Here is a 27,919-nt window from a genome sequence, read left to right as displayed (position 1 = left end):
CCAATCCACCTAGCCTGCACATCTTTGGTCTGTGGGAGGAAACTGGAGCACCTGGAGGAAACCCACGCAGACACGGGGAGAATGTGCAAACTCCACACAGACAGTCGCCTGAGGCTGGAATCAAACCCGGGTCCCTGGTACTGTGAGGCTGCAGTGCTAACCACTGAGCCACCGGGCCGCCTCAAAAATTCTACAAAGAATAAAACAGCACAGGACAAGCCCTTTGGTCTTCCACGTCCGTGTTGACGCATTTTGCCCTTCCATACTAAAACGGTTTCACTTACAGGATCCGTACCCCTCTGTTCCCTTCCTTTTCATGTATTTGTCCCGTTACTTCTTGAAAGCTGCTATTGTATCTGCTTCCACCACCTCCTTTGGCAGTGTGTTCCAGGCACTCACCACCCGTTGAGTGAAAAATGTGCCCCGCACATATCTTTTAAACATGCCCTCCACGCCTTTAACCTGTGTCCCCAAGTAATTAAACCCTCTACCCTGGGGAAAAAGCCTCATACTTTCCACTCTACTCATGCCATTCACAATCTTGTAAACTTCTACCAGGTCGCCCCTCAACCTCTTGTGTTCCAGTGAAAATAAACCCAGTCTATCCAATTATAGCACACACAGTATTATCCATGACATATGGATTCTCCAAGGCAACACTTCTGGCAGGGTGTCCATGTTTATTAATCAGCAATATCCTCTCATGCAAGAGAAATATTAATTTTCCTTTGAATTTATATTCTGGCAATTCAACTTGCATTCATCGAGATGAGAAGTTGACAACATGTGCTCTTTTGTAGCAATACTATAACTCTGTACAACCAAACTACAAGAATAAAAAAAGTACCTGAAAAAGGATGATTAAAAAGGCAGAAATAGACAAGTTGCATCAAATCGAAAAAATTCAACACAAATATTCAACCGAACCATCCACTTGCTGTGGACAGCTTTCTGTCATTGTTTATTCAAAGGAAGAATTTAAAATGCATGACTGACAGGGTAGAATTGGCAATTTTCTTCCTTTTCCATTCATAGCACACAAAACAATACACTCAAAACTGTTCATTCAAAGTATAAATATAATATCTAGAGCGTGGTAACTATTTTTGGCCTGATGTCATGCTGTAGTTTAATAGGACTTCCTGCATACCTCAGTGATTTCACTCACAATGTACTTCATGGGCAATTAACTCATTTTACACACTAATCGCATTCTTTGAACACTGAAAAAGCATAGACGCCAGAAAAGGGTTTGCCACCTTCAAATCATCCTTACAGAGGGTGAGACTGACGATTGATGCTTCAGAAACAACTTATTGCAGATTTACAATTTCTTCAGATAGACATAGGGAACACACAGAATTCACACGGTTATTACCAGAGTATAGCTTCCGACCCCTAGAGGATTGTTTTTGCGATTGGAAGCGTGCGGCTTGCAGTGCATCGCAAGATTCAGTGTTGCAACCCTCACTACTTGTTCTGTACATCTAAGTCTTCAATGTAAATGTAGAAAATATACAAATAGTAAGTTTGCTGTTCATACAAAAATTGGTGGGGTTTAATTAATGGGGTGGATAGTCTCAAGCAACACAGTCTGATAAAGTGGACAGAGTAATGGCAGATGGAATTTCATCCAGATTAGTGCGCAGTGATGCACCTTGGGGGTCTAATAAGGGGAAGAGTTATGCAATGAATGGTAGCTCCCTGGGGAGCAATGAGGAATATAGGGACCTTGATGTACAAGTCCAGAGAACCCTGAAGGTGTCAGCACAAGTAGACAGGGTAGTAAAGGCAGCATTCAGGATGCTTGCCTTCATTAGCCAGGAGGTAGAATACAGAAGCACGGAAGACTTTTTACGAATTTATAAAACATTGGTAGGCCACAGGCAGAATAACGTGTAGAGTTCCGGTCGCCACACTATCACAAGGCACCAGTGAGAGTGGAGAGGAGATTCACCAGGGTGGTGCCCTGGATGAAAAGTCTCAATTATGAAGGGGAACTGGATAGGCTGGGTTTGTTTTCCTTGGAGCAGAGGAGGTTAATGGGTTGTTAGGTTAATGATTGAAGTGTGCATAATTATGAGGTGTGCCAAATTATGAAAGTATAAATAGGGTACATTGTGAGAAACTTTTCCCTCTGGCAAGCGTAAATTTAAGGTGAGTGCTGTAGTTTAGAAGGGATCTCAGGATCCAGAAGGTAGTAGACATATGGAACATGCTACTTCAGAGGGTGGTGGAGTCGAATACACTCAACATTTAGGAAGCATCTGGATGAGCGCCTAAAATGCCGGGCACAGTAGACTATGGGCCTTGTGCAGGTAAATGGGATTAATATAGTTTGCTGCTTGTTGGTCAGTGTGGGCATTGTGGCCGAAGGACCTGATTGTATGCTGCAATACTATGATTTTGAGAAACTATTTAAAACATGCTTCCTTCAATATATTGAGAAATAAGCCAGGTGATGTTTCAAACTTTTTTAGAGCATCAATTTGCATGCTCATGTTCGATGCATGAACATCTAAATGTTATCATTCAGCATACATTACCAAGAACAACCAGGGGTTTACTTCTGACACTGAAAGATCGGTGAAAAATAGCATTCGAGAGAACAAGAGGACAAACCTGAAAGGAGCTGAGGCAGTTTTAAACCTGTAAGCACCCAACAGTAGTAAGAATTCGAGAAAAAGTGTTTCTGTTGCTCTGGCCAGTTTTTGAACTTTTACCTGTTAAATTGTTACAAGCACAAAAGGTTACTCTCCAGCCCAAACCCCTATATAACGGAATTAAAATCATGATCCATAAAGATAGGGAAACAGTTTCTTGTGTCACATTTGAGTCAATGATAATTTGATAAAGTCAAAAGTCACAAGGCACCAAGTTACAGTCAAACAGGTTTGTTTAAAATCACAAGCTTTTGCAGTGACTTCACCTGATGAAGGAGAAGTGCTTTGAAAGCTTGTGATTTTAACTATGTCTGCTGGACTATAACCTGGCATCATGGGACTTTTGACTCTGTCCACCTCAGTCCAACACCGGCACGTCTAAATCACAATTATCATTTAAATATTTTTAGTTTTTAGAAACAGAACAGGCTGAAAAGAGCAAATCTCAAGAGTAAGTTCCTTTTTTAAAAGCTCCATTTTAAGACTGTGCCCATTTTGAATATTAGGTACAGAATTTACACAGCCTGAGGTATTCATGCCTATACCAACATACAATGACTTTTTAAAAGTTTAACTACTTGTTTTCTGCAATCTACTTTAGCTGTTGCCTCAATGCTGATTTGAAAAGTTAGGGCAAATCCTGAGGTCATCTTTGGGGCTGCATGTTGGCCCAGTGGTTCACAGTGCCAGGCACCAGATCTGATTCTGTCCTCGGGAGACTGTGTGGAGTTTGCACATTCTCCCTGCCTCCGAGTGCTCTGGTTTCCTCCCACAATCCAAAGATGTCCTGATTAGGTGATTTGGTCATGCTAAACTGCCCACAGTCCAAGGATGTGCAGGCTAAGTTGAATAGCCACAGGAAATACAGGGTTACAGGGACTGAGTGGGTGGGATGCTCTTTGCAGGGTCAGTGCAGACTCAATGAACTGAATGGCCTGCTTCCACACTGTAGGGATTCTATTCTTCATTATACATTATACTTAAATCACATTGGTTTCAAATGCTTTGGTATTGTCCTATCAGAAGTACAGGAAATTTCCAGTAAAATGACAAAAATTGACAAAGCATAACACAAAATCAATTACACTGCTACAGGAAATTGTTGAGCCGCATGTCTCACCAGTGTGCCTACTTTTTTTTCATAAGGAGATTCTTGCATTCATTCAACAGACTTATTCACAAACCACAGATTCAAGTGGCCTAATAACAGGTCCTCATCCCCCGCAAAATTACATCAATCATTTTTAAGGGAAATTGTACAACATTGAATCTGATCCTGTTACACTAATGCCCTGCCAATAGATGGCAGACATTCCCTATTCAGTACTTTCCAAGTTCACTTCACAGACTGCAGCAGCTTGGAAGAAACTAGTGGCTAAGAAAACAAAGCACTGCATTCGTTCCTTGTAAACAATTATTCTTGTTGCTGAGAGGCTTAAAATAAACTCTGAATACAGATAATGTCAAGCAAACTCAGAAGAAAGAGAACTCTATCATCCAAATGTAAAATAATTGATTAATGCTTTGGAGGCATGCCCTTCAGCGAAACTAATGAAGAGTCTACACTTCAACCACAAGGATACACATCCTAAAGTTATTCATCAGATCATCCAATTCAGTGATGACAAAAACTGCAGATGCTGGCGTCAGATCAATACGGTGTGGAGCTGGAGTAATACGGCAGGTAACAGCATCAGAGGAATAGGATAGTTGACATTTCAGACCTGGAACCTCCATCAGGTCTTGAAGAAGGTACCAGACCTGAAACATTGACTCTCCTGCTCCTCTGATGCTGCCTGGCATGCCGAGTTCCTCCAGCTCCACACTGTATAGACATCCACTTTAGTGTTTATCTCTGGAAATTCTGTTTTAAATATATCTGCCAAATACAAAGTAGACAATTTGGAACAATAAGCTTTCAACTACATTATCTTCCATTCCTTGAAACCAGAGAGGAATCTTACTTTATTAAAACAAACCTGCCTAGCAATTAATCTGGTAAACATCTGCTACACTCCCACTATAGCAAATATATCTCCTTCCATAGGTAAGGAGGTCAAAATGCACACAGAGCTATGGAGATCGACTCAGCAAAGCTCTATACAACTGCAGTAAGACACCTTTATACCTGTGCTCACTTCCCCTTGTAAGGGGGAAAATCTGCCATCTGCCTTTTTTATTGACTGCTGCATGCTTGCTTTTAGCAATTCATCAAGGTCAGCCCAGTCCCTACGGAAATAAACGCCACACAACTTCACTCAATTTAAAAAATACTGTGTCTTTCAGTTCTTTCTACCAAAAGAGATAAGTGAATATAGGTAAATGTGAAGTTATGATTTTGCTCAACCACCTAGCCTGTTTAAGTTCATTTGAAGCCTCCTTAAATCTTCTTCACAACTTACATCCCCAACTAATTTTATTATCAGCAATAAATATGGAATATTATAACCGATCCTCACGTCTAAATCCTTTACATTGATTTTAAAAGTTTATTTTCCCTCCAGCAGTTGTTATAACCTGTGACTTTTAAAGAGTTCAGAGACTTTTTAAAAGTGAACCAGACATCTGATGGTGGAAGGATCCAGAGAAGGAAGAATGACAATAGGAAGGGTGCAATTGGACGAGGTGGTGCAGAAATGAATCATCAGGACCCTGATGGGCTAAAAACAATGCAGCTATGAAGAGGGACCAGCCAGCCTGGGGCTGTTTTCCCAAGAGAAGGGAAGGGTGAGGGGTTTTGATTAAGGTGCACGAAGTTATGAGGTAAGGTAAATAGGGACAAAGGGTCAATAATTACAGGCCACAGTTTTGAGATAAGAAGGTTTAGAGGGAAGTCAAGGAAAAATATTTTCATTAAACATTAATGAGTATCTGGAACTCCGTACCAGAAAGCGTATTATGAACACATATTTACGAACAAGATCCCAAACAGGGATTCATTAATCTTTAAAAATCCATTGTGAACATTTACTTGTACGAATGAACTGAACGCTGGAAAATGGGATGAGAAGAGATGAATGCATGACAGCTGGCAAAGATGACAGCCTGAAGGGCATTTCCCTGTGCTGTAAAAAAGACTGTCTTTTCTCTCTCTCTATCTGTATTGTGAAAAGCTGCAGCACTGATCCTTACATTAACCTGCTGGTAACACTACCTTTCCTAGACTAAAGATAATGGGAACTGCAGATGCTGGAGAATTCCAAGATAATAAAATGTGAGGCTGGATGAACACAGCAGGCCAAGCAGCATCTTAGGAGCCCTCTCTGATGAAGGGTCTAGGCCCGAAACGTCAGCTTTTGTGCTCCTGAGATGCTGCTTGGCATGCTGTGTTCATCCAGCCTCACATTTTATTATCTTTCCTAGACTAAGCTGTTCATTCGTGTTTTCCGCTCTCTGCCCATCACCCAATTCTCAATACAAAATAGTACCTTACCATCCAAAAAAGGTCACATTTTGTTTATTAAAAACCTCCTGTATTGCATCTTATAAAAAACTTCCTGAAAATCCAACCACATCCATCAGGTCGTCTTTAGCTTCAAAACAATAAACATCCTCAAAAAACTTCATTTTTATAAATCTACATAGGCTTTGTCAAATTTTGCTATTCTTTTCCAAGTGTCCAGTTGTCACATCCTTTATAGTATTAGAATATTTGCCCTACTATTCTCTTCCTCCCTGCTTAAAGAGTTGGGTCACATTTTTAACATCCACAGGATTCTTTCATAAATCTACACAATTTTGAAAGACAATCAATGCATCCATCACCTTTCTAGCCACCTTCTTTAACACTCTGGGTTAAAGCTCAACTGGTTTTTGGGAGTCACTCACTCCCTAACTGCCTACATGCTCCTAATCTGCAGTGTGACCACCTGTTTAAATAAGCTACCAGGTAATTATCTGCTTTGTGGATGTATCACTGTGACTTGAGCCATAACCTGATACCTAAAACCCTGAAATCAAGTTTATGCAGCCAGCATTTATGCAGGATCAGTACTTTTGCAGGACACATGCCACAGGCTACACATTTCAATTGGCTGAGCTACCCTGCCATACCTTAGCTTTATAGCCCAGTGACTGTAAGTGGAATAGCTTCCCAGCTAGGTACCAACCAGCAGCTTTCATTGCATTCAAGAAAAATTTAAATATGGAAGGTGAAAGAAACAATCACTTCCTTCGTCAAACTTTCCAATCAGCAAAGTATCTGTTCACTCTGCTTACAATCTGCATTCCATTTGACAGCTGTATTAAGGTCATTAGAGTTATGCTGTCTCAAGTTAAAACTACAGCAGCCAGAACTAGAATTAGACTAGTTAGCTAATTGACAACTCTTTGTCACAGTTTGTTCAGGTCTACCTAAGGCTAGAAAAAACTTTATGCAGTTAACATTTAACTGTCGACCAAGCCAGAATTTTGGAAAGATATTGACAGTTAAAAGTCCACACTCTCAAACACTCTGACTCAATCTACATATAACTTATCCACAATAACAGTTCACACTATTTTCTCTCTCACTTTTGCCACAACTTATTGTCTTTTTTCAATAATATATACTGATACTTGGCTCACTTTGAACCAGAAAAGGAGGTTTTGCGGCAATATTGTTGCTATGCTCACCTTATAGGCATCTAAGTTCACTTAACATAAACAGAATCATTAAAAATAATGCAACTGTATCCAGATCAACCACAAAGAACGTTGTCTTGTCAAATAGGTTAAGTTTCAAATTCAAGTGAAACACTGCAATTAAAATAGAAAAAAAACAAAATGGAGAGACTCCACAGCATCAATGGAAAGAGAAAGTTAATTTTTTGAGTCTCTAAGGGGGTTTCTTCAGAACAGTTCTGTTTCTCCACATATGCTGCAGAGTATGCATTTTCCATGTTTCAGATGTCCACCATCCTAAGTATTTTGCTTTTAATTAAAACAAAGGCTTTATTAGTTGGACAACTTGTTCAAAAGAATGCAAGTGACCACAAGTTACTTTTTTCTGCAAGTTAAAATGACTGTTAAACAAAACAAAAGCACTGTGAAAGCTAAAAAACAGAAATTAAAACAGAAACTGTTGGAAAAACTCAGCTGGTCTGGCAGCATCTGTGGGGAAAAAAAGCAGAGTGAATGTTTCAGGGGAGCCCTCTTCAGAATTCTTTAGAGTTCTGCTCAGACTGGCTGAGATTTTCCAGCAATTTCTGTTTTTGAAAGGATTGCTCTTTGTTCACCTGTGTGTTCTGCGTCGGTATCTGTAGCAATAGGGCTAATGCATTGTAATCAAACAGCTCATCTAGGGCAATTAGTCCACCATGAACTCCAATTTCTAAAAGGTTATTGGCATATTCCTTAAGTCCAATTGACTGCACCCAACGTATCACTCGCTCATTAGTCCACACCATAACATCTGTAAAAATACAATGAAAAGAATCATCAAAGGGAACTTGATTCACATTACAGTGCACTTATCAGCTTACAAATGCATAAAATCTTGTGTCCAGAGCGTCTCAGGAGTTTCCTCCTTTTCTTCCAGAGTAACGGCATCGAGGCTGCATCCACTTCAGACTGCAAAGTTTCCTTAACATTAGATGGAGTAGGAGAACCCATGGTCTCTGTCAGGCTTTCTGGCTTTTGAGTGGCCAAATGTGTTTTGCTTCTGTCCTGTTTGCAAGGAAACAGCTTTCCGGTAAATCTACACGTTTGTTTAGGATCACCTCACTTTCTAAGTAACAGGACTGGACCAGTGCCAACCGCACCACTCACACATGCAGGGCCATTTCCATGGTTCCAGCACCAAATATCATCCCTTGAATTAAATTCTCTCCCTCACTTAGAGGCAGCACATGGCAGTCATTGGTGTTTCTGCTGCCATTTCAGTCTCCCTACGAGGTCTGGGAGCATCAGCTTTAACCTGGTGCGGAGTCTTCTCCCCATCAGCAACTCTGCTGGAGCCATCTCCGTTATTGCATGAAGGGTGGTCCTATAATCGAACAGGAACTAGGAGAGTTTGGTATCAAGTACTCCTCCAAGTCTACCTTCAACATTTGAGCCACTACTTTCTGCCAGACCACTGGATGGATGGATGGTACGGAGCTTCCCTTATGTGCTGAATGTCATTCAACTGCAGGAAATACTCAAAATGCCCTGCTAGTAAATGACATTGGATTGTCTGGGACTCATGCTTCCGGGAGTCTGTGTATCGTGAACAATGCTCAGATCTTCTCAACTGTCATCTGAGTTTGCTAAATGGGTTTTATGCACATCCAACTACATTGAATGGGCATCCACAATAATCAAGAGCATTGAGACCATGAAAGGATTGGCATAATCGACATGTAACTGGGCCCAAAGTTTACTTGGCCATTATCATGAATGTGGGGGTGCAGGTAGTGTCAATTGTTGTTCTGTGGGCACTGAGCCCTGCCCCACCAATGGAGCCATGTCAGCATCCAAACTGGCAACCAGATACAGCTTCTTGCTGGCATCTTCATCTTGGAAACTCCTAATGACCCTGGTGGAGTTCAGCCAGTATCTGGCAACAACCTTTACAATCATTCTTGCTCACCATAAAAATATGCTATGCTCTACAGTAATGTGGTGTAGACGGGTCCAGAAAAGTTTCAGTCCTGGTTGCAATGGCCCTTCTGTCTCCCCCAATTCTACCAGCTGTTTTAGTTTCACTAGGACAGGATCCTTCTGTGTCCATAGTCAGACATTGTCAGCAGTGACTGGAAGGGTTTCCAGGAAATTTAAAAGCAGAATGGACTCCTCCAGCAGAGGCACCACTGGTGGCGTACTGCCACTGAGAGGTGACTCAGGGCGTCCTGTACAGTGTTCTAACTTGTACATACTGAGAACAAAGGGCCACTGCTGAATTCTATCAGAAGCTATGGACAGCACCACCTTGTCTTCCTTCAGTAACCCGAGCAGGGCTTTGTGATCTCTAACCATGACAAATTTCCATTCATGAAGGTATTGGTGGAACTTTCTCTCACCAAAGATGACTGCTAAGCCTTCCTTCTTTATCTGGGCATATTTGCATTCAGCCTCAGCCAATGTCTGGGAAGCTTACGCGATCAAGCGTTCCTCTCCATTGGGCCACTGGTGAGCCAATGTTACCCTGATACCACACCCGGAGTCATATGTCAGCACTACCTCTCTCTTCAGATTGTAGTGGGTCAACAACTCAGATGATGACTGCTGCATTTTCACTTCCTCAAGGCTATAACTTGGCCACAAGACCATCCCCATGGCTGACAGCAGGTGTAAAGGTGCCAAGATGGAGGCGAGATTATGTATGAATTTTCCGTAATAATTCACTAATCCAGGAAAAGACCTAAGCTCCAGTACAGACATAGGAGACGAGGCTCCTTTGATCACCTTCATTTTATCTTTTAACAGGTGTAACCCGGTTTTGTAGACTCTGTAACCCAACTAGATTTACTTCTAAGGCGCATGGTTGCCTTAACTACTATGGCTTGTTGGCCCAGATCCGAAAGAACCTTTTAGCCACTTGGCTGAGGCTTGGCTTTGTTGCAGGGTTCTGCTGTAGGCTGGTCTACAGAGCCTCTGCTCAGGATATGCCCTGGTGAAGCTGTGTGATTGCCTACACTCAAGTGGTGTTCCCCAAACTCAAATAGACAGGTGAGCGTTTCTGCTTCCATTGGGGTGCTCTGAAGTTCCCATGCTCCACTTGCCACATTTTCTAAAGACAAGGCCAGCTGCATTGTCTGTTTGAAGCCCAGTTGTCCTTCAGCTGGTAGGTGCTTCTGTACGGTTACATCATTAGTCCCACATACCAAACAGTCTCTCGGCATCTTATTCAGAGTTAACCCAAAATCACATGCCTCTGCCAGTCGTCTTAACTTCGTCAAAAGTTCCGATACAGATTCCCTCAGTTCTCTAACAGTCAAATAAAACTGATAATGTCTCAGAATTAGAGGATATTTGGGGTTATAATATTCCTAAACCAACTCCATCAACTCTTGCACGGTTTCAGTATCTGGTGCCTCTGGAAAAGTTAAGTCCCTTATAACTAAAAACACTGCAGGTCCACAAGCAGTCAGAAAGATTACCTGTTGTTTTTCATCTGTTCCAATCTCATTTACCCAGTCAAAGTATCACATTCTTTCCAGTCTTCAACTGCAGGATCAAATAAGTCAAGCTTCCCAAATAAAGGCCTGGTCCCAGAAATGCGTACCCCCAACTCAGAGATGACTGTTGCGAGTAAATGTTTTTGAGGCATGTATTGTTTTCTCCCATCACCACGGAAATAACTGCACAGAGGCCAGTATCCCTTCACCTCGTCACCCTTTATTTATTTGTGCACAGTATACTGTATGTAGTCAGCCAGCTCAGAGTTAGTCCCCTGGGCTTGCCTTGTTTATATCGGTCAGTCAGTTCCTGGTGATTGACCCAGGTTAACAATCCCAAATTAAGGACCTTGTAGTCACAGGTCCACCTGGTTCCAATCACTATAAAACCAGTTGATACTGAGGGTGCTACAGGATACAAACCAGTGAAATAACAAAGGTCAAATATGATTTAATCTTTCTTCTCTATCCTAGTTTGACAATCCTTTTTTTGTAGGGGATACAAGACCTAAACAAAAAACATTGGGCTTGTTAATTAAAAAGTTTTTTCAAGTACTATAATGAAAGAAAGTTTGATCAATTTGCATCATGGAAGAAGCTTTGCCCTCAATCGCTGGATCCATAAGTGAGATTACACCCAAGGCAACCTAGCAGTGTAAGTCAGAGGTTATAAATATAATAATTACCTTTAATTTCATGCTGGCTATCTTCACGCCTCCTTTCCAGTTCCTTACGATCATAATTTAATCTTTTTAAAGCCATTATTCCACAGTGTAAGCTTTTTCTGGTTAAAAAATAAACATACATTTAGGCAAAAATCTGCTTCAAGGGCAACATGCATTTTGAAACTTATACTTTCAAGTAAGTTCATATCACAGAATTTGTTTTAACATGTCCCTCTTTCCGGTCCAACTTCTAACATCTGTACCACACTGCGCCTTCTCCTTTAATTTGTTAAAAAAAATGTTACTTCATTTGGCTCACTGGATTAGTGTTTCAATATGAGCACTTAAATTTGGTCACAGATATCTTCAACTTTTCATGCAGTGGCAAACAAACCTAAACTATGATGGACTGTAACAGACACATTTAAAAAAAAAAGTCATGGTCAAATTTAGCTGCCTTCAAAATAAATATTGGCTGAATGCTAGCACAAAGAAAATACATGACAACAGGCACTTCTTTCATTCTCAATCATGATCATTTTAAGTTAAAACTGAACCTAAAAGAAAGCTTGACTGATATTTTTCTATGAGCTATTGTGAATCACGTACAAGTGCAAGGTTCTGAAACATCGAATAAAATTACCAACATGTCCAAAGTAGTCAATGAATTTATCAACCATGAGCAAGATATATACCTGTGAAAGCTATCAACCATTTTGAGTTGCCCCCGAAGATCCTTTTTTGTCAAATGGTCCAGCATTCGAGCATCAACTAGACATTCCATGAAGTAACTGCGATACTGAGGTAAACCCAAGCTAGGAAGCCATTCATTGCCGATCCACTCATGATTCATGTCCCCATATGCTAAGGTCTTAAATCCCAAAAAAAGTACAAAGTTTCATCAGAGGATTTAAGTGCCAGGACATACGGTCGTGCTTTAACTATGCAAATACTAAGCCTAAGGGTCAGCGTTAGCAGGGGAAACAATTTTTTAACTCCTTAATCACAGCATTAAATGAAGTACAGAACATGCTCAAGCAATTATCATAAAGTCAGAGTTGTACAGCACCGAAATAGACCCTTCGGTCCAACTCGTCGATGCCGACCAAATATCCTAACTAAATCTAAATAAATCATTTGCCAGCATCTAGCCCATATGCCTCTAAAACCTTCCTTTTCATGTACCCACCCAGATATTTTTTAAGTATTGTTATTGTATCAGCCTCCCACTACTTCCTCTAGCATCTCATAGCATGCAGTACCCTGCATGAAAAGGTTGCCCCTTAGGTCCTTTGTAAAATCTTTCCCCTCCCAGCTTAAACATTTGTCCTCTAGTTTTGGATTCCCCCAACCCTGGGAAAAGGATCTTGGCTGTTCACCCTATGCATGCCCCTCACAATTTTACCAACCTTGATAATGTCATCCCTCAGCCTGCAATGCTCCAAGGAAAATGAACACAGCCTATTCAGCCTCTCCCTATAGCTCAAACTCTTCAACCCTGGCAACATCCTTGTAAATCTTTTCTGCACACTTTCAAGGTTAACAACATCTTTCCTATAGCAGGGAAGCCAGGAATAAATGCATTATTTGAAAAGTGGCCCAAAAAATGTCCTGTACAACTGCAATATGATACCCCAAATCCGAGCATGCAAGACACCTTCTTCACTACCCTATCTACCTCCAAGAAACTATGAACCTTAATCCCAGGATCTCTTTATTCAATAACTCTCCCCAGGGCCCTACCATTAAGGGTACAAGTCCTGCCCTCATTTGCCTTACCAAAATGCAACACCTCACACTTATCGAAATTAAACGATCTGCCACTCCTTAGTCCACTGGATCAGGCTCCTGTTGTATTCTGGTGATACCTTCTTTGCTGTCCAATACACCACCTTTTTTTGGGGACGGGGGTGTTGGGGGAACTGTCATCCTCAAACTTACTAACCATTCCTCCTAAAAGATTCAAATCTTTTCTTTTAAGGAAAGCAGCCGACCCAGCACTAATCATTGCGGCACAGTGCTTGTCACAGACCTCCAGTCAGAAGAACAATCTTCCACCACCACCCTCTGTTTCCTGACTTCAAGTCAATTTTAGTATCCAAATGGCTAGCCCTCCCTGGATTCCATGCAATCTAACCTTGCTAACCAGTCTACCATGCGGAAACTTGTGAAATGCCTTGCTGAAGTCCATATAGATTAAACTATTTGAATTAATAAATGCATAAATCCATCTTCAAAAAGATTATTCTCACTTATTCAGTAAAACTGAATTCTCAGCAAACGTTAAGTCAGTGTAAATGTTTGCATCATGAGAAATATTTCAATACAGGAACAGAAGTAAATGAAAAAGTGGGTGAAACAAAACAATAAACTAGCAAGTAAAGAGAGGTATATATTGTTAAAAAGCCCACCTGGGCCCAGCTGCCCTCTTCATCATCCTGATGTAAAAGCAGTTAGAAAAGCATGGGGAAAACATGGGTCATAACGTTAATAATGGTACATTGGTTTAGTTTGCTTTCACAGCCAGTATTACGAATGGATGCAACACTGACCAGCAGTCTGAAATTCCAAGCATGGTCTTATTAAGCAGAAGTTTCAGAATAATATCTCTACTAAACAAACAGACATGCAATCCGATTGTTAGAAGATAGAGGATGACAACGTACTTGAGATATATTTGGCAACATCCTTTCTATACAAGCGGACATAATTAAGACCCATGATTCATACACGAAAAGGCAACAACTCTAATCAATCAGTCTTCACTATGTACATCTATCTTGTATGCCCATAATCAATTCAATGGATAGTTTGTATTATTTATTTTTATTCACATCAGGAAAATCTCATTAAATTTATTCTACTTGAAAAGGTAATGCTGCACAGTACATGGCATCTTCTTGTTAAATAATGTACATGTAGATTCTAGGCTGATTTCACATTTACAAAGTTTAATCTGTACATTAGGGTATCAGGAACAGGGGTGAGCTACTGCTCTGTATTATGAAAGTTACCCTGAGCCCAGATTATGCATGGGGTAATTTGCCAATTGTATAATTGATGATGTAATCAGAATGAAGTGCACCACTTGGGCTGGTTTGATAGAAAGGATGTTTTGTTGCATTTCTATTAAAATTGAGACTTGTTCTCTTTCAACAACAAAGGCCTTTAGGCGAGACACGCAAAGATCGAATGTATACAATCATTGAGTACATAAACACATTTAGGCATGCATTCATCAGCTTTAAATTTCAAGTGAAATAAATCACTCAGGCAACTACAACTGACTATATATCAAAAGCATTTACAGGAGGGGAAAGTACATGATACAGGGAGAAATGATCAGGGATAGAAGCTGTTAAATGTGGGACTAACCGTTTGTGGTGCAGCAGCAAGAGTTTCCATTTCTTCATGTGTTAACCAGACATTTCCAGTGGACTAATCACATGACCCACAGAGACCCAACAAAATCCAATGACAGGAAAGCAGTAATAAAGAGAGGTGGCAGATCATTAAGTAACAGATATATCTAAGGAAGGCATTCTAAGCCACAGCTTCTCTAGAGGATAGCAAATCACTTACAAGACTCATTGATTTGGCTTTTAAAATACAGTTTTGTTGTTGAAGGGTGACTTTTTCCAATCAATTAGTCTATGTCTGTGCGCACTCTTAACTTCAAACATTTCCCAGCATCAGCTTTGTGAACTTTATTTATTCATAGGATGAGGGTGCTCCTGGCAAGGCAAGGACTTTTTCTCCATCTTTAATTGTCCAAATTTATGATGTGGAGGTGTCCATATTGGACTGGGGTGGACAAAGTCATAAGTCACATGACACCAAGGTATAATCCAACTAGTTTATTTGGAATCACAAGCTTTTTGAGCACTGCTCCTTTGGCAGGTGAAGTGGAAGGAAGTGTACATACACATAATTTATATGCAGAGAGATAATGGTAAGATAATTCCAGGCAATTAGGAGTGTCAAAAAATAATACAAATAGTGGGAGTGCAGTGTCGCCAAGCTGAATAACGAGTCCTTGAAAGCGATCAGAAGTGTCAAACAGTGTGAGTAAAGTGTCAACAGGTGAATAGCAAGTGAAGGGATAACCTATGATCCGATTGATAATTACAAAAAAAAATCAAAAATAGGATGGTGCTAGAGACAAACCAAATGTCCGGAATAACATGATGGGTATTACAGTCACATGATAAGGGTCTAACCAAAATAACAAATAGTCCAAAACTGTACAAACTAATTGAGGTAGAGAGATCATAAGTTATCATGATGCTGGTGTCAAAACAGAACAGTGATAAAGATTTAACACAGAACAGTGCGGTCGTGGGTGTGAGTTTGCCCGCTGAGCTGAAAGGTTAGTTTTCAGACGTTTCGTCACTTTGATTGGGACAACACATCCATCCTAGGGCTGGCCAAACAGAGACACGCACGAGAATTCCTAGAAGCATGGCATTCCAACCGGAACTCCATCAACAAACACATTGGCTCCAAATCAATCTACCATCCTCCGAGAAAAAGAACAAAAAATGACATCACCAATGCAGGAAATGACATCACCAACCCAAGGAAGCCTAAACGGATAAATAGAAAGCGGGACATAACACCAGCGCTTCGCTGGAGGCTCACTGATGATGTTACCTAGAATGGTAACAAAACGTCTGAAAACTAACCTTCCAGCTCAGCGAGCAAACTCACATCCAGAACCTCAACCTGAGCTACAAATCTTCTCAAAACTCGCTAGTGCGGTTGGGTTACACGTAGCATGGCATGAACCCAAGATCACAGTTGAGGCCGTCCTCAAGGGTACAGAACTTTCTGCTCAGCGATTCTGCGTTGTGTATCTCAAAGGCTGCTTTGGTGGATGCTTACCTGAAGATCAGAGGCTGAATGTCCTTGATCGTTGAAGTGTTCCCCAACTGGAAGGGAATACCCCCACCTGGCAATTGCTGCATGGTGTCCATTCATCTGTTGTTGTAGTGTCTGCATGGTCTTGCCAACATACCATGCCTTGGGGCATCCTTTCCTGCAGTGTGAGGTAGTAGACACTGGCCGAGTCACACGAGTATATACGTGGTTGGGTGGTGTTCACACATGTGACGGTAGTGTCCACATCAATGATCTGATATGTCTTGCAGAGGTTGCTGTAGCAGGGTTATGTGGAGTTATGGTCGCTGTTCTCCCAAAGGCTGGGTAGTTTGCTGCGAACAATAGTCTGTTTGAGACTCTCATGCCTATCACGTTATTCCAGCCATTTGGTCTGTCTCTAGTACCATCCTATTTTTGAACTTTTGTCATTACTAATCGGATCATAGGTCATCCTTTCACTTGCTATTCAGCTGTTGATACTTTACTCACATCGTTTGACACTTTTGATCACTTGCAAAGACTTGTTGCCTGGCCTGCCGACACGCCACGCTCACTATTTATATTTATCATCTGGCACTCAATTACTTGGAATCATGTTATCATTACCTCTACATACAAGTTCTGTGCCTGTATGCTTCCTTCCACTTCATCTGATGATGGAGCAGTGCTTCGAAAGCTTGAGGTTTCAAATAAACCTGTTGGACTATCACCTGGTGTCTTGTGACTTCTGACTTTGCCCAAACTTAAATGTTGCAACGAAATGTGAGATGGCCACCTTTTTCCAACTGTTACAGTCCCTGGAATGTGGGTATGCCCACAATGCCCTTAGGGAGGGAGTTCCAAGTTTTTGACCTGAGCAACAGTATATTTTCAAGTCAGGATGGAGAGTGGCTTGGGGAGGGAGAACTTGCAGGGGGTGGTTTTCCCATGAATCTGCTACCCTTGTAGTTTCTATCACTGAGAAGGACATTTTTGGAAAATGATGTTGAAAGAACTTAGACAGGTTGGAAATGGAATTCAATTCTGCCACTGTGCAGTAGGTGATAGAGGGTATGAACATTTAAGACAGTGGCGTGAGCCTATCGATCAAGTGGACTGCTTTGTCCTGGATAGTGTTGTTGTTGGAGCTGCATTCTTCCATGCAAACATGAGTACCCCATCATACTCATGACCTCTGACTTACAGATGCTGAGCAGGCTGTGGGGGGTCTGTTGGTTAGTTATTGGGAATGGCAACCTGATGGGAATGTTACAGGATCAGAAAGCCAGAGACCAGAATAATGTTCCAGCAACAGGTGTTTAAGTCCCACTGTGGCTACTTGAATAATTAAAATCTGGTTAATTTTTGTGAAAAGTTAGGGTCAGTAGTAAATTCCATTAAACTATCACATATCCTAAACGCATCTGCTTCATGAAATTCCACAACTAGGGGTCCTAAGCTAAGGGGTCACAATCCCAGTAGGGTTATGGAATAAGATTTTAGGCTCAAGCTCTGAGGAAGTGTTGAAAGGAACAGAGATTGGACTGAGATAACGGGAACTGCAGATGCTGGAGAATCCAAGATAACAAAGTCTGGGGCTGGATGAATACAGCAGGCCAAGCAGCATCTTAGGAGCACAAAGGCTGACGTTTCGGGCCTAGACCCTTCATCAGACAAGGTTTTTCTGAAGGGTCTAGGCCCGAAATGTCAGCCTTTGTGCTCCCAAGATGCTGCTTGGCCAGGTGTGTTCATCCGGCCCCACATTTTGTTACCAGAGATTGGACAGAGTTTTGACAGCTGTGAGGCGCCTTCAAATCTTTGATTTTCCTCTCTTAATCATCTGAGAGGCCCAATGATTGCAGCCAATTTTGTTTGAAAAACAGTGAACAAGTGATTTTAAATATCCACCTCTCTATTTGCTTATTTTCACTTTGGATCACACAGAATTTGAGAAAGACTCATTAGGGGAAAATGTTTATGAAGCGCTGTAGAAAATGGGCAAAACAAAATCTGTCACACTCACCCAGTCTGCCCTATGTACAACTACAGTCCCAGAGCAATGAGATTGTTCTCAAGTGACCTCTAAAATGCCCTAGCATGCTGCTCAGATGTATCACACCACTTCCACCACGCACAGTTACAGAGTCAGAACAGGAAAATGAATAACATCTCCCATAGAACAGGCCCAAACTGTTAACAAACCATTGTAAAAACTCATGTTGTTTTCGTACATAAATGAGTGTTGTCCCTACCGTTCGAGACGTTGCAGGTGCTGAAGGACTGGTGAGTGATACCATTTCCTGGATAGCTAGACGTAATTTTAATCTATGGAGTGGATTACTGATGCCAATCTCTCGTTGTATTTCAGTATCTGATAAGGCTGACATAATAGCACCACTTTTTACATTGGCTCTACAGGCTGCTACATACCATGCTGGCATTCCGACCCATAGCTGGAAACAGAACATAATCAATAAAAGATTTCTGGTAGGAAAGCAAATCTTTTACAAGTTGATAACTTTAAGCAATTGTAACTTATCTCATTGAACTGAGAAACCATAGGATTGTGTTGTACACTGACTAATATTACATTGTCTCTGGCTACGATGGAGACTAAATGGGGTGGGTTGCAAAACCAAATTTCCACCAATCCACTATCTTTCCCATTCAGAAATGGCATCAATACTAATTCCCAACTCTGTTTGTGGTCCACAAATCTTGTTTTTGCTCGTCAGACTTTTCTTCTTGTAGATTCACCAGTCCCAACCCCATTTATGAAATTTATGAGTTGACATTTATAATGGGAGTTTCCTTTGGTTGACACTTTTATCCCAGCCACCCTAAGGAATGATAATCTAAAATGCAGTCTTGAAGTTTGTTGGAAACAGTCAATTGTAACCTTCTAAAATGAACTGGCTACACTATTTGAAACAGGAGTAAAGGATGACAGAATATGAAGAATCACATAGTTGGCTCAAAGAATCAGTCAAATATCAGGCCTTCCATGTTATCATTTCGATGAAGATTACAAAGTTGTATTTCTATCCTTTTGCCAGGTGCTACAGCACATCAACTTGGCATCAGTCTGTACAGTACAGAATATCCACCATAATCCATCCATATTCCTCTTCAGCATCTTCCCTAGGTTTTGTATTTAATAATAAATCATCAGAGTCACACGGCACGGAAACCGACCCTTCGATCCAACTAGTCCATGTCGAACATAAACCCAAACTAAACTAATCCCACCTGCCTGCTCCTGGCCCATATTACCTCCAAAATTTTCATAGTCACATACTTTTCCAAATACGTTTTAAATGTTGTAATTGTGCCCACATCCACCACTTCTTCCGGAAGTTCCTTCCATGCACCAGCGACCCCGTGTAAAAAAAATTTGCCCCACACGTCTTTTCTAAATTTCTCCTCTCTCACCTTAAAAATGTACCCCAGTCTTGAAATCCCCTATCCTAGGGAAAAGATACCTATAAAATTAAATTACAGAAATCAAGTGTACAAGTGCAAGACTTCAAAATGGAGAGTGATTTATGTCTGTACAACCTGATGCTATTACACCTAAGCGCTCACATCACTTCACCCGAAGGCCATGCTTGGTTTGTGTGCAACAAGATTAATCAGTGATAACACAATATTTTTCTCAAATAATTCAAAATGCGTTACCCCTCAAATTAAAATCTGCAATCTCACCTCCAGCCACACGACTACAGTGGGCCCATCCCACAGTGCAAATGGGAGACCTTGTCTTCGTGCTTCTTCCAACAACTCTGTCCTAAAATACAAGTCTCATTAACAGACTGGGTTCATTTTAAATCAGTTCAGTGATTTCATCCAGTAAGAATCTGTATTATTAATCTTCAAATCATTCATTCAAGTCAAAATAGTCAGTCTTACAGTTTTAAAGTAATTGGAGTACAAACAGTTTTAATGAGGTAGTTAGTCCATGCAGATCAAGATTGTTAGACTGATTAAAAACTTGCGATATGAAATATTCATGGGAAAGCATGAGCAAATTGTTATTTTTTTTTAAAAAGCTAAAGTTCAGTCACGGAAGATGAAACCCCATTCTTTCTCCCAGGAACTGTTGGTTAAATGAAGCTTCACACAGAAGTACCATTTTTCTTCCCACGAGCATACAATAAATGGTATTACCATTTCCACAGAGTTCCAGTTATTCAAATACTGAAGTGCTACTGTAGTTTCACACTCCTGAAACCTCATCTTGCTTTTGCATGGTACTGTCCATTCAAAAACACTTCAGTGCTTTATGGAATGGTGGGGGCAAGAGACAAAAGTTGGTTTGCTAAGCAGTAATTCAGGACTGGGTTTAGAGTTGGGCATAGATTGGAAAAAATGGTTGTTTGTTTATCAGAAACATTTGAAAGCAGAAACTCAGGCTCACAGCAGACAGGTTTCTGACAACATTCTAGGAGGCAGATAGATGGTGGGTGGAAGGTGTTATGGACACCCCCCCAAAAATATTTTAAGGCAGCCTAGGCTTTAACTTTTTTTTATTTTAAAGAAAAGTGTAAAGCGCTGTGCTCCAGATGCCATTTGACCGGTCAAACTACTCGATATTAAGCTAAACACAATTTATTCAAACACTATAGTTAAATTACAACAAAAGAAGGACTTAGAATAACTATATGGGAAAACTTAACAGAATAATAGATATAGTAACTATTACTAATTAACTGTTCCCAAACAGTAACATCCCATAAACGCACCCCGAGGCAAAAATGCAAATTCATAAAAGCAGATTTTGTCTTACATGCAACCCAGCAGCCTAAAGAGGACAGCCTCCAGCTTTTGGCTGTAATCAAGGCAGGGAAAAATAGCTTCCACTTCCAGGGGAGGCAATGGTCTAGTGGCATTAATCGCTGGACTGTTAATGCAGAGACGAATTTCCAAATAAACCACATACTTGTAACATGGAGCAGTACGGACTGCAGATGCTAGAAGCTACAGTCAATAAATGTGGAGCTAGAAAACACAGCAGATCTGGCAGTATCCAAGGAGCAGGTAAGTCAACTCTCAGGGTTGAAACTCTTCATGAGGACTAGGAAGGGAGTGGGGACGGGGGGAGGTTAGGTGAGATGAAGCTTCATAATGTGGTTTAAGAGCTTCAGGGCAGAGGAGATAACCCAGGGGTTGCAGTGGGTGAGAGACTCACTGAGCTCTCTCCAGAGGGAGGATGAAAACTTCTTCAAAAGGTTTGCATCCTTAGAAGAGACTTCGCAGTATGGTGTTCAGTGAATTGGAGACAGTAAGCAATGCAGATGCTGAAGGCTAGAGTCAATAAATGTGGAGCTGGAAAAGCACAGCAGGTCAGACAGCATGTCAATAAATGTGGAACTGGATGTGACACTTGTTTTCACTTGCAAGTGAGACCACCTGGGCCAAAAAGATGGTCACTGGCAAGCCCAACAGAAATGTCTCCACCTGCAGTTATTAGAATGCTTCACAATGTGAAGTTAACAGCACAGATTAATTGAAAATGAAGCTAGACAAATACACAAATATGTTGAGAGTTCCATAAAGAGTGATAGAAGATTTGTGTGGAGCATGAGAAGTAGAATGGAACTGATGAGCCTAATAGTGTCCACTGCATAAAACAGGCTATGTAATTCGATGCAAATATGTATTACATCTCTTGTAACAGCCCAACAGATAAACTTGAGAATTCCAACAATACTTTCCAAGAAGGACTTGTGACAATAAACACATACCGTCATAAATAATTTCAGGCCGATTTATTATTCATCCCACGGAGATCTGATCTTGCTCTAATGGGGCTCTTTGGACATCTTAAGACATTAAATATGCTACATAAATGTAAGTTGTTGCAATTAGTTTGTTGGCTCTTGCTTTGTGTGAAAATGACCATGTACAAAAATGGCCACGAATTTACTGCATTTAGTCCATTTGAAATAATTTATAACTGGTGTCACCGTTAAAAGTCAGGTGTTGCACATCTGATATAGAGATGAGGAGCAGTTTATTCGTCACAGAAGGCAATGGAAGTACTTTCTGAATAAAGCAGAAGTGGATAGATTCTGAATGAGCAGTATGAAAAATGAAGAAGAGTAAGCAGGTATGCAGAGAAATTATATCAGCCAGGATTGCACTGAATGAGGAAGCAGCTAGACCTAGTTTATAAACTTGTAAGATTCCTCAGGCTGATCATGCAATAATGAGAACAAGGCTTTTGCTTCTGAAGTGATAATGACTATGCAGAAAAACAACCTACAGTTGAATAGATCATGGTTGTCTGACAATTTCATTATTTTTCTGGAAAGCAACTTCAATGCCAAAGCAAAGTTTAAGAGGTTTGAAGTGATGAAGCCAGATTTGGCAAAGACAACATAGCCTTCAAAAGATCACCTCCTTCCCACCTCCAGCATAAAATTCAGATCTTGATCAATAGTTGCATTCCTATATCATAGTCAATAATATCATGCCTAAGCAATTCCTCAGGAGAAAGGTGACATGTTTGTCTTCCAGTCTGATGGGTTCTGAGAACAACAGCAAAACTAAAGTTTCATCTATGGACGCTGACAGATGTAGGGTAAACACTGTTTTGAGGCTCAGTTAGATAAGTTGTTGGGCTTGTTTGGTCTCTTCAATGTCTCAACATTGCCAGGAACACAAGAGGCTAAGCCTCTTGATACAGTTGGTTTATTCTGAAATGAATATTCTCCATTTTTGGGAGTCACTGCCTCTGAGTGACAATAAGTCAGTGAGGACATCTGACCTCTCAAATGGCTTAAAGACATTTCTAAAATGCCCCTCTGGGAATCTCCTGCCACAACCGAGTCCCATGTTGAAACAGCTGTTTTGTAAGTTTGGTGTCAGGCAAAACAAAATTTATGCCTTGCCCAGCAGAGTTGGTTGTGTGTGATTACTGCCTTGATGCTGGACATGTTAGCTTGAGACAGGTCACTGCTGCCAGGCGACATGTCTTGCCAATAGATTTAGAGGATCATGCAAAGGCACTGCTGGTGGTACTTCCCCAGAGGTGACTGATGTGCACTGTCCTAGTCTCCAAAATAACAACAAATGCACACATCGCTGCTACCTAGTAAATCACAATCTTAGTTTCCAATGTGACTTCCCATCCTCAAATACTTTTTGCAAGTTGGCTGATGGTGAAGTTAGCATATTAGAGGCAATGATAAACTGTGTCATTTATGTCTACCTTCGCTGAGAAGGAGGTTCCCAAGATACAGAAAATAGCTGCATTTTTCAGGAACTTTTGGTTGATCTTAAATAGAGTCCAATTCTGCACTGACAGCCAATCTTTCTCATCATGGATTGATGACATTCGAGCATCAATGCCCAAGGAACACCAGTCAGAAAGGTGGCATTATAGCCCAGGGGTTCTTAAGATTATTAGTTGAAGCTACAAAGTTGTAAAGCTAAAACAGAAATTGCTGGAGCAACTCAGCAGCCCTGGCAGCATCTGTGCAGAGAAAGTAGAGTTAATGTTTCAGGTCCTCTGACCCTTTAGTGTCATCACACTTGAAATTCTAACTCTGCTTTTTCTCCACAGATACTGCCAGGCAGCTATCTGTGGAGAGATGAGAGAAGATCCTTCTTATATACAAACTGGAACTCAATGGAAATGTTCACATCTTGCATACAGCACATTCCAAAGAGAAACAAACTTCCCCATAGGATCAGAAATTGAAATAGACTACAAAGCAAACCCATTGCATTCATGAAAGTTAATGATAAATGAACTTACCCTGATTTACTACTAAGGTGATGGAGTGAATAACAACATAAGAAAGGAAAGAAATGAAGAAAAAAAATGTGTAAAGCACTAATTTTAAATGAAAGGTAAAATGATATGGGAATGAAATGGATGATGGGTTTGTGGGTAGGAGAGGGCATTGGGAGGAGCCAGATTTCTCAGTTCATACATAGTTTTTAAAATAGTGTCTTTTGAACAGTCTTCTGTGCTGTGCTGAACCATTTCAAATATCATTGCAATTTCTTTTTCAGAAAGGTAGTGACGTAATGGAGTTAAAAGAAGCATGCATTTTGTACTACTTCAGGTAAAAAGCTTCACAAAAAAAACAAACTTACTTCTTTTTCAACTTTCTATCTTTCTCTGCTTGGCCAAGTTTACTCAGTCCCAAGGTATCCTGAGGACAGGTTTCCATATCAGGTATGCCACCTATAAGGTTTAAAGTTAAATCATTATGCTACTTATGGGAGTAAGTCAGCTTATCTAATTTCAGTCAGATATTGTAAATTGGATTTTGAATAGTATTTTATACCATCCAAACATAAAACATGGGGCGGCACAGTGGCTAGCACTGCAGCCTCACAGCGCCAGGGACTCAGATTCAATTCGAGCCTCGGGCGACTGACTGTGCGGAGTTTGCACATTCTCCCCGCGTCTGCGTGGGTTTCCTCTGGGTGCTCCGGTTTCCTCCCACAGTCCAAAGATGTGCAGGCTATGTGGATCAGCCATGCTAAATTGCCCATAGTGTTCAGGGGTGTGTGGGCTATAGGGGGATGGGTCTGGGTGGGATGCTCCAAGGGGCGGTGTGGACGTGTTGGGCCGAAAAGCCTGTTTCCACGCTGTAGGGAATCTAATCTAATCTAGCATAAAATATCAAAAATATAATAATAATTTCAAAGAATTTCATCAAGAAGTTGCATGATAGCTCTATGCAAGTAGTTCAGGACAGTTCATGGGTGCAGCATTAGGAAACACAACATAAGCATTCATCGAGGGCAGCAGTCTGAAGAAATTCACAAGATTGTGCTGAGATCCAATAAGATAGTTTAAAAAAAATACACACACACACGTGCTATATTCAAGTAAGTGGAGTAATTGCTTGTTTTTAGAAGTTAATCCTTCAAATAAGGTTCCAAATGAATTGCAAGTCTACAGCATGCAGAACAAATCTTACATATATCAATTGAAAATGGTTAACATCCAATTTGAATGATTAATTTTCCATTGGTCCTACTTATTACTGGAACACATGCAATTCATTTTCAAGGAAGCAGAAAATAAATCCCCATCACAATGAAAATCCCATTTAATTACATCAAATTTAACAAATACAAATTACTTCCTCAAAAGCAACATTCCAATACTGACACGCAAACACAGTATTAGATCTTGCTGATAAATGGTATTGTAACTGTATATAAGTATCGCAGAATACTAGGAAACAAAATACTTGCCAACATTATAGTCACTAGTTACACAAGCTTGGAAGCCAATGAAAGCCATGCTATTTTAGTTGCTCAAAAAAAATTAGCAGGGAAGGTCAAAGCACAAATCACAAGTGCTGAAAGCCCAGTCCATTACTATTTTGCATGAGGTAAAGTTGAAGGAGGTAAAAATGGGGTTCACATTTTGGTATTGGTAAAACAAACTATCACAAGTACAAGAGTGCATTTTCTGAAGAAGGGTCTAGGCCAGAAACATCAGCATTCCTGCTCGGCCTGCTGTGCTCATCCAGCTCTACGCCTTGTTACATCACAAGTACAATGTCAGTATACAAAATCTGAACTCAACTTTTCTTTTGTAGGAGGTATAAAAGTAATCCTATTTATCCTAATAAATATGATGTGCTACTTTCCTCATGTCTGCTTAGTCATGAACATCGCTTCCCCCTAACATTGCACTATTACCACTGTCATCTCTCCTGCACTGTTACTGGAATTGTTTTCCTTACATGCTTTCCTCATGAAGGTCAATTAGTCACAATGCTCTCTTGGTCTTTTTTCTTAGAAGTTGTGTATCTTTCAGCGTCCTATTGTCAGAATTCGTACCAGTCCAAAGCATTTTCCCCCCCCATACAGATTCCTTGCTGAACTCCATTTGCATTACCCTACCATCAATGACAAAATACATATTTTCCAAATGCGTCTCCAATCTAGCTCTATCTGACCTGAGTAACGCCCTTGGATGGTATGCACACAATCCTTGTCATCTGAAAGAAACCAAAACAACTGCGGATGCTGTGTTCTGAGGAAGGGTCACCGGACCCGAAATGTTAACTCTGTTTTCTCCTCCACAGATGTTGCTGGACCTGCTGAGCTTTTCCAGCAACTTTGTTTTTTGTCCTTGTCATCTGATGATTTGCAACCTACAGATCAGTGTACTCACAAGGTTAGCCCCAGATCTGTATTTTGTTTTTGCCCATGGACTCATCAGGACTGACTGCGCAGTCCTTATCGGATTTATATTGTTGTGGTATCTGTCTCTGTTATCCACAGGTGTTCCGTGCCCCTATCATCCGCAGACAATGAGGATTTAGCATATCCTTGTTTAGACAGTTCACACTACACTTCTACTGACCACATTTTCTGTTTTCTAGATCATCAATATCATCTCATTACCACTGAGTGGCCACCCTACCGGGGGAAAGTCATAGCAGCCAGGTCTCTGGCACTCAGTCTGGCTCTGTGATTGAGAAGGGATTGAGGGAGAATAGGAGAGCGATAGTGATAGGAGATTAAATGGTGAGGGGAACAGATAGAAGATTCTGTGGTCCCGAGCAAGACTCCCAGGTGCCAGGGTCAGGGATGTCTCAGAGTGAGTCTTCAGGATTCTTAAGGGGGAAGGTGAAGAGCCAAAAGTCGTGGTACACATCAGTACAAATGACATAGCTAGGAAAAGGGAGGTGGTCTTGAAAAGTGATTATATAGGGAGTTACGTTGGAAGCTAAAAGGCAGCACGAGCAGAGTAATAATCTCAGGATTACTACCGGTGCCATGGGCAAGTGAAGCTAGAAATAGAAAGCGAGTGCAGCTGAACACGTGGTTACAGAGCTGGTGTAAGGAGGATGATTTCAGATATGTGGATCATTGGGATAGCTTCTGGGGAAGGTGGGACCTCTACAGGAAGGACAGGTTGCACCTGAACTGGAGGGGCACCATTATCCTGGGCGGGAGCTCTTCAAGAGGGTTTAAACTAGTTTGATAGGGGGTTTGGAACCAGAGCTATGAATCAGAGGATGGGGTAGCTGGTGTACAGACAGCTACAGCATGTAGAGAGTCTGAGAGGCAGGAAAGACAATTGACAGGGCAAAGTTGCAGTCAGTGCAAAAGGGTGATGTGTGTCTATGTTAATGCAATAAGCGTGAGGAATAAGGGAAATGAACTTAAGACCATGAATCAGTATTTGGAGCGACGAAGTTACAGCCATTATGGGGAATTGGAAAACACGGGGCAGGAATGGTTGTTAGATGTTCCAAAAGTAACAGGGAGGGAGATGAGAGAGGCGGGGCAGTGGCATTGCTAATCAAGGTTGGTATCACAGCTGCAGATAGGGAGGTCATGGAGGAGGGCTTGTCTACTGAGTCAGTGTGGGTGGAGATCAGGAACAGGAAAGGAGCAGTCACTTTATTGGGAGTTTTCTACAGAACACCACCCCCCCACCCCACCCCACCCCACCCCACCTAACAGCAGAGACACAGAGGAACAGATTGGGAGGCAGATTTTGGAAAGGTGCAGAAGTAATATGGTTGTTGTTATGGATGACTTCAACTTTCATAATATCAACTGGAACCTAAGTGCAAATAATTTGGATGGAGCAGAGTTTGTCAGGTGCATCCAGGAAGGATTTCTGACTCAATATGTAGATAGGCCGACTAGAGGGGAGGCC

At 41.1% G+C, this 27,919-nt stretch overlaps 1 protein-coding gene across 13 annotated transcripts in view; it reads right to left on the bottom strand.

The window, feature by feature from the left end:
• Positions 1 to 27,919, bottom strand: part of LOC125459524 (liprin-alpha-1-like) — a 215,037-nt gene that overhangs the window by 27,793 nt on the left and 159,325 nt on the right. For 11 of the 13 annotated variants that reach the window (XM_059652200.1, XM_059652205.1, XM_059652206.1 and 8 more), the window contains 8 exons: positions 24,373 to 24,463; positions 19,972 to 20,053; positions 18,519 to 18,719; positions 14,782 to 14,844; positions 13,818 to 13,844; positions 12,102 to 12,277; positions 11,428 to 11,525; positions 7,880 to 8,055 (listed from right to left, as the gene is read on the bottom strand). In XM_059652200.1, the coding sequence (XP_059508183.1) occupies positions 7,880 to 8,055; positions 11,428 to 11,525; positions 12,102 to 12,277; positions 13,818 to 13,844; positions 14,782 to 14,844; positions 18,519 to 18,719; positions 19,972 to 20,053; positions 24,373 to 24,463 (914 nt within the window). The remainder of the gene's footprint in view (positions 1 to 7,879; positions 8,056 to 11,427; positions 11,526 to 12,101; positions 12,278 to 13,817; positions 13,845 to 14,781; positions 14,845 to 18,518; positions 18,720 to 19,971; positions 20,054 to 24,372; positions 24,464 to 27,919) is intronic. The other 2 variants (XM_059652209.1, XM_059652211.1) reach the window with 1 other exon arrangement.

Source organism: Stegostoma tigrinum, chromosome 17 (genome assembly GCF_030684315.1).
Source record: "Stegostoma tigrinum isolate sSteTig4 chromosome 17, sSteTig4.hap1, whole genome shotgun sequence".
In the NCBI taxonomy this organism is placed as follows: Eukaryota; Metazoa; Chordata; class Chondrichthyes; order Orectolobiformes; family Stegostomatidae; genus Stegostoma; species Stegostoma tigrinum.
Note: the sequence above shows the minus strand (reverse complement) of the source record. Positions and strands in the feature narration are given on the sequence as shown.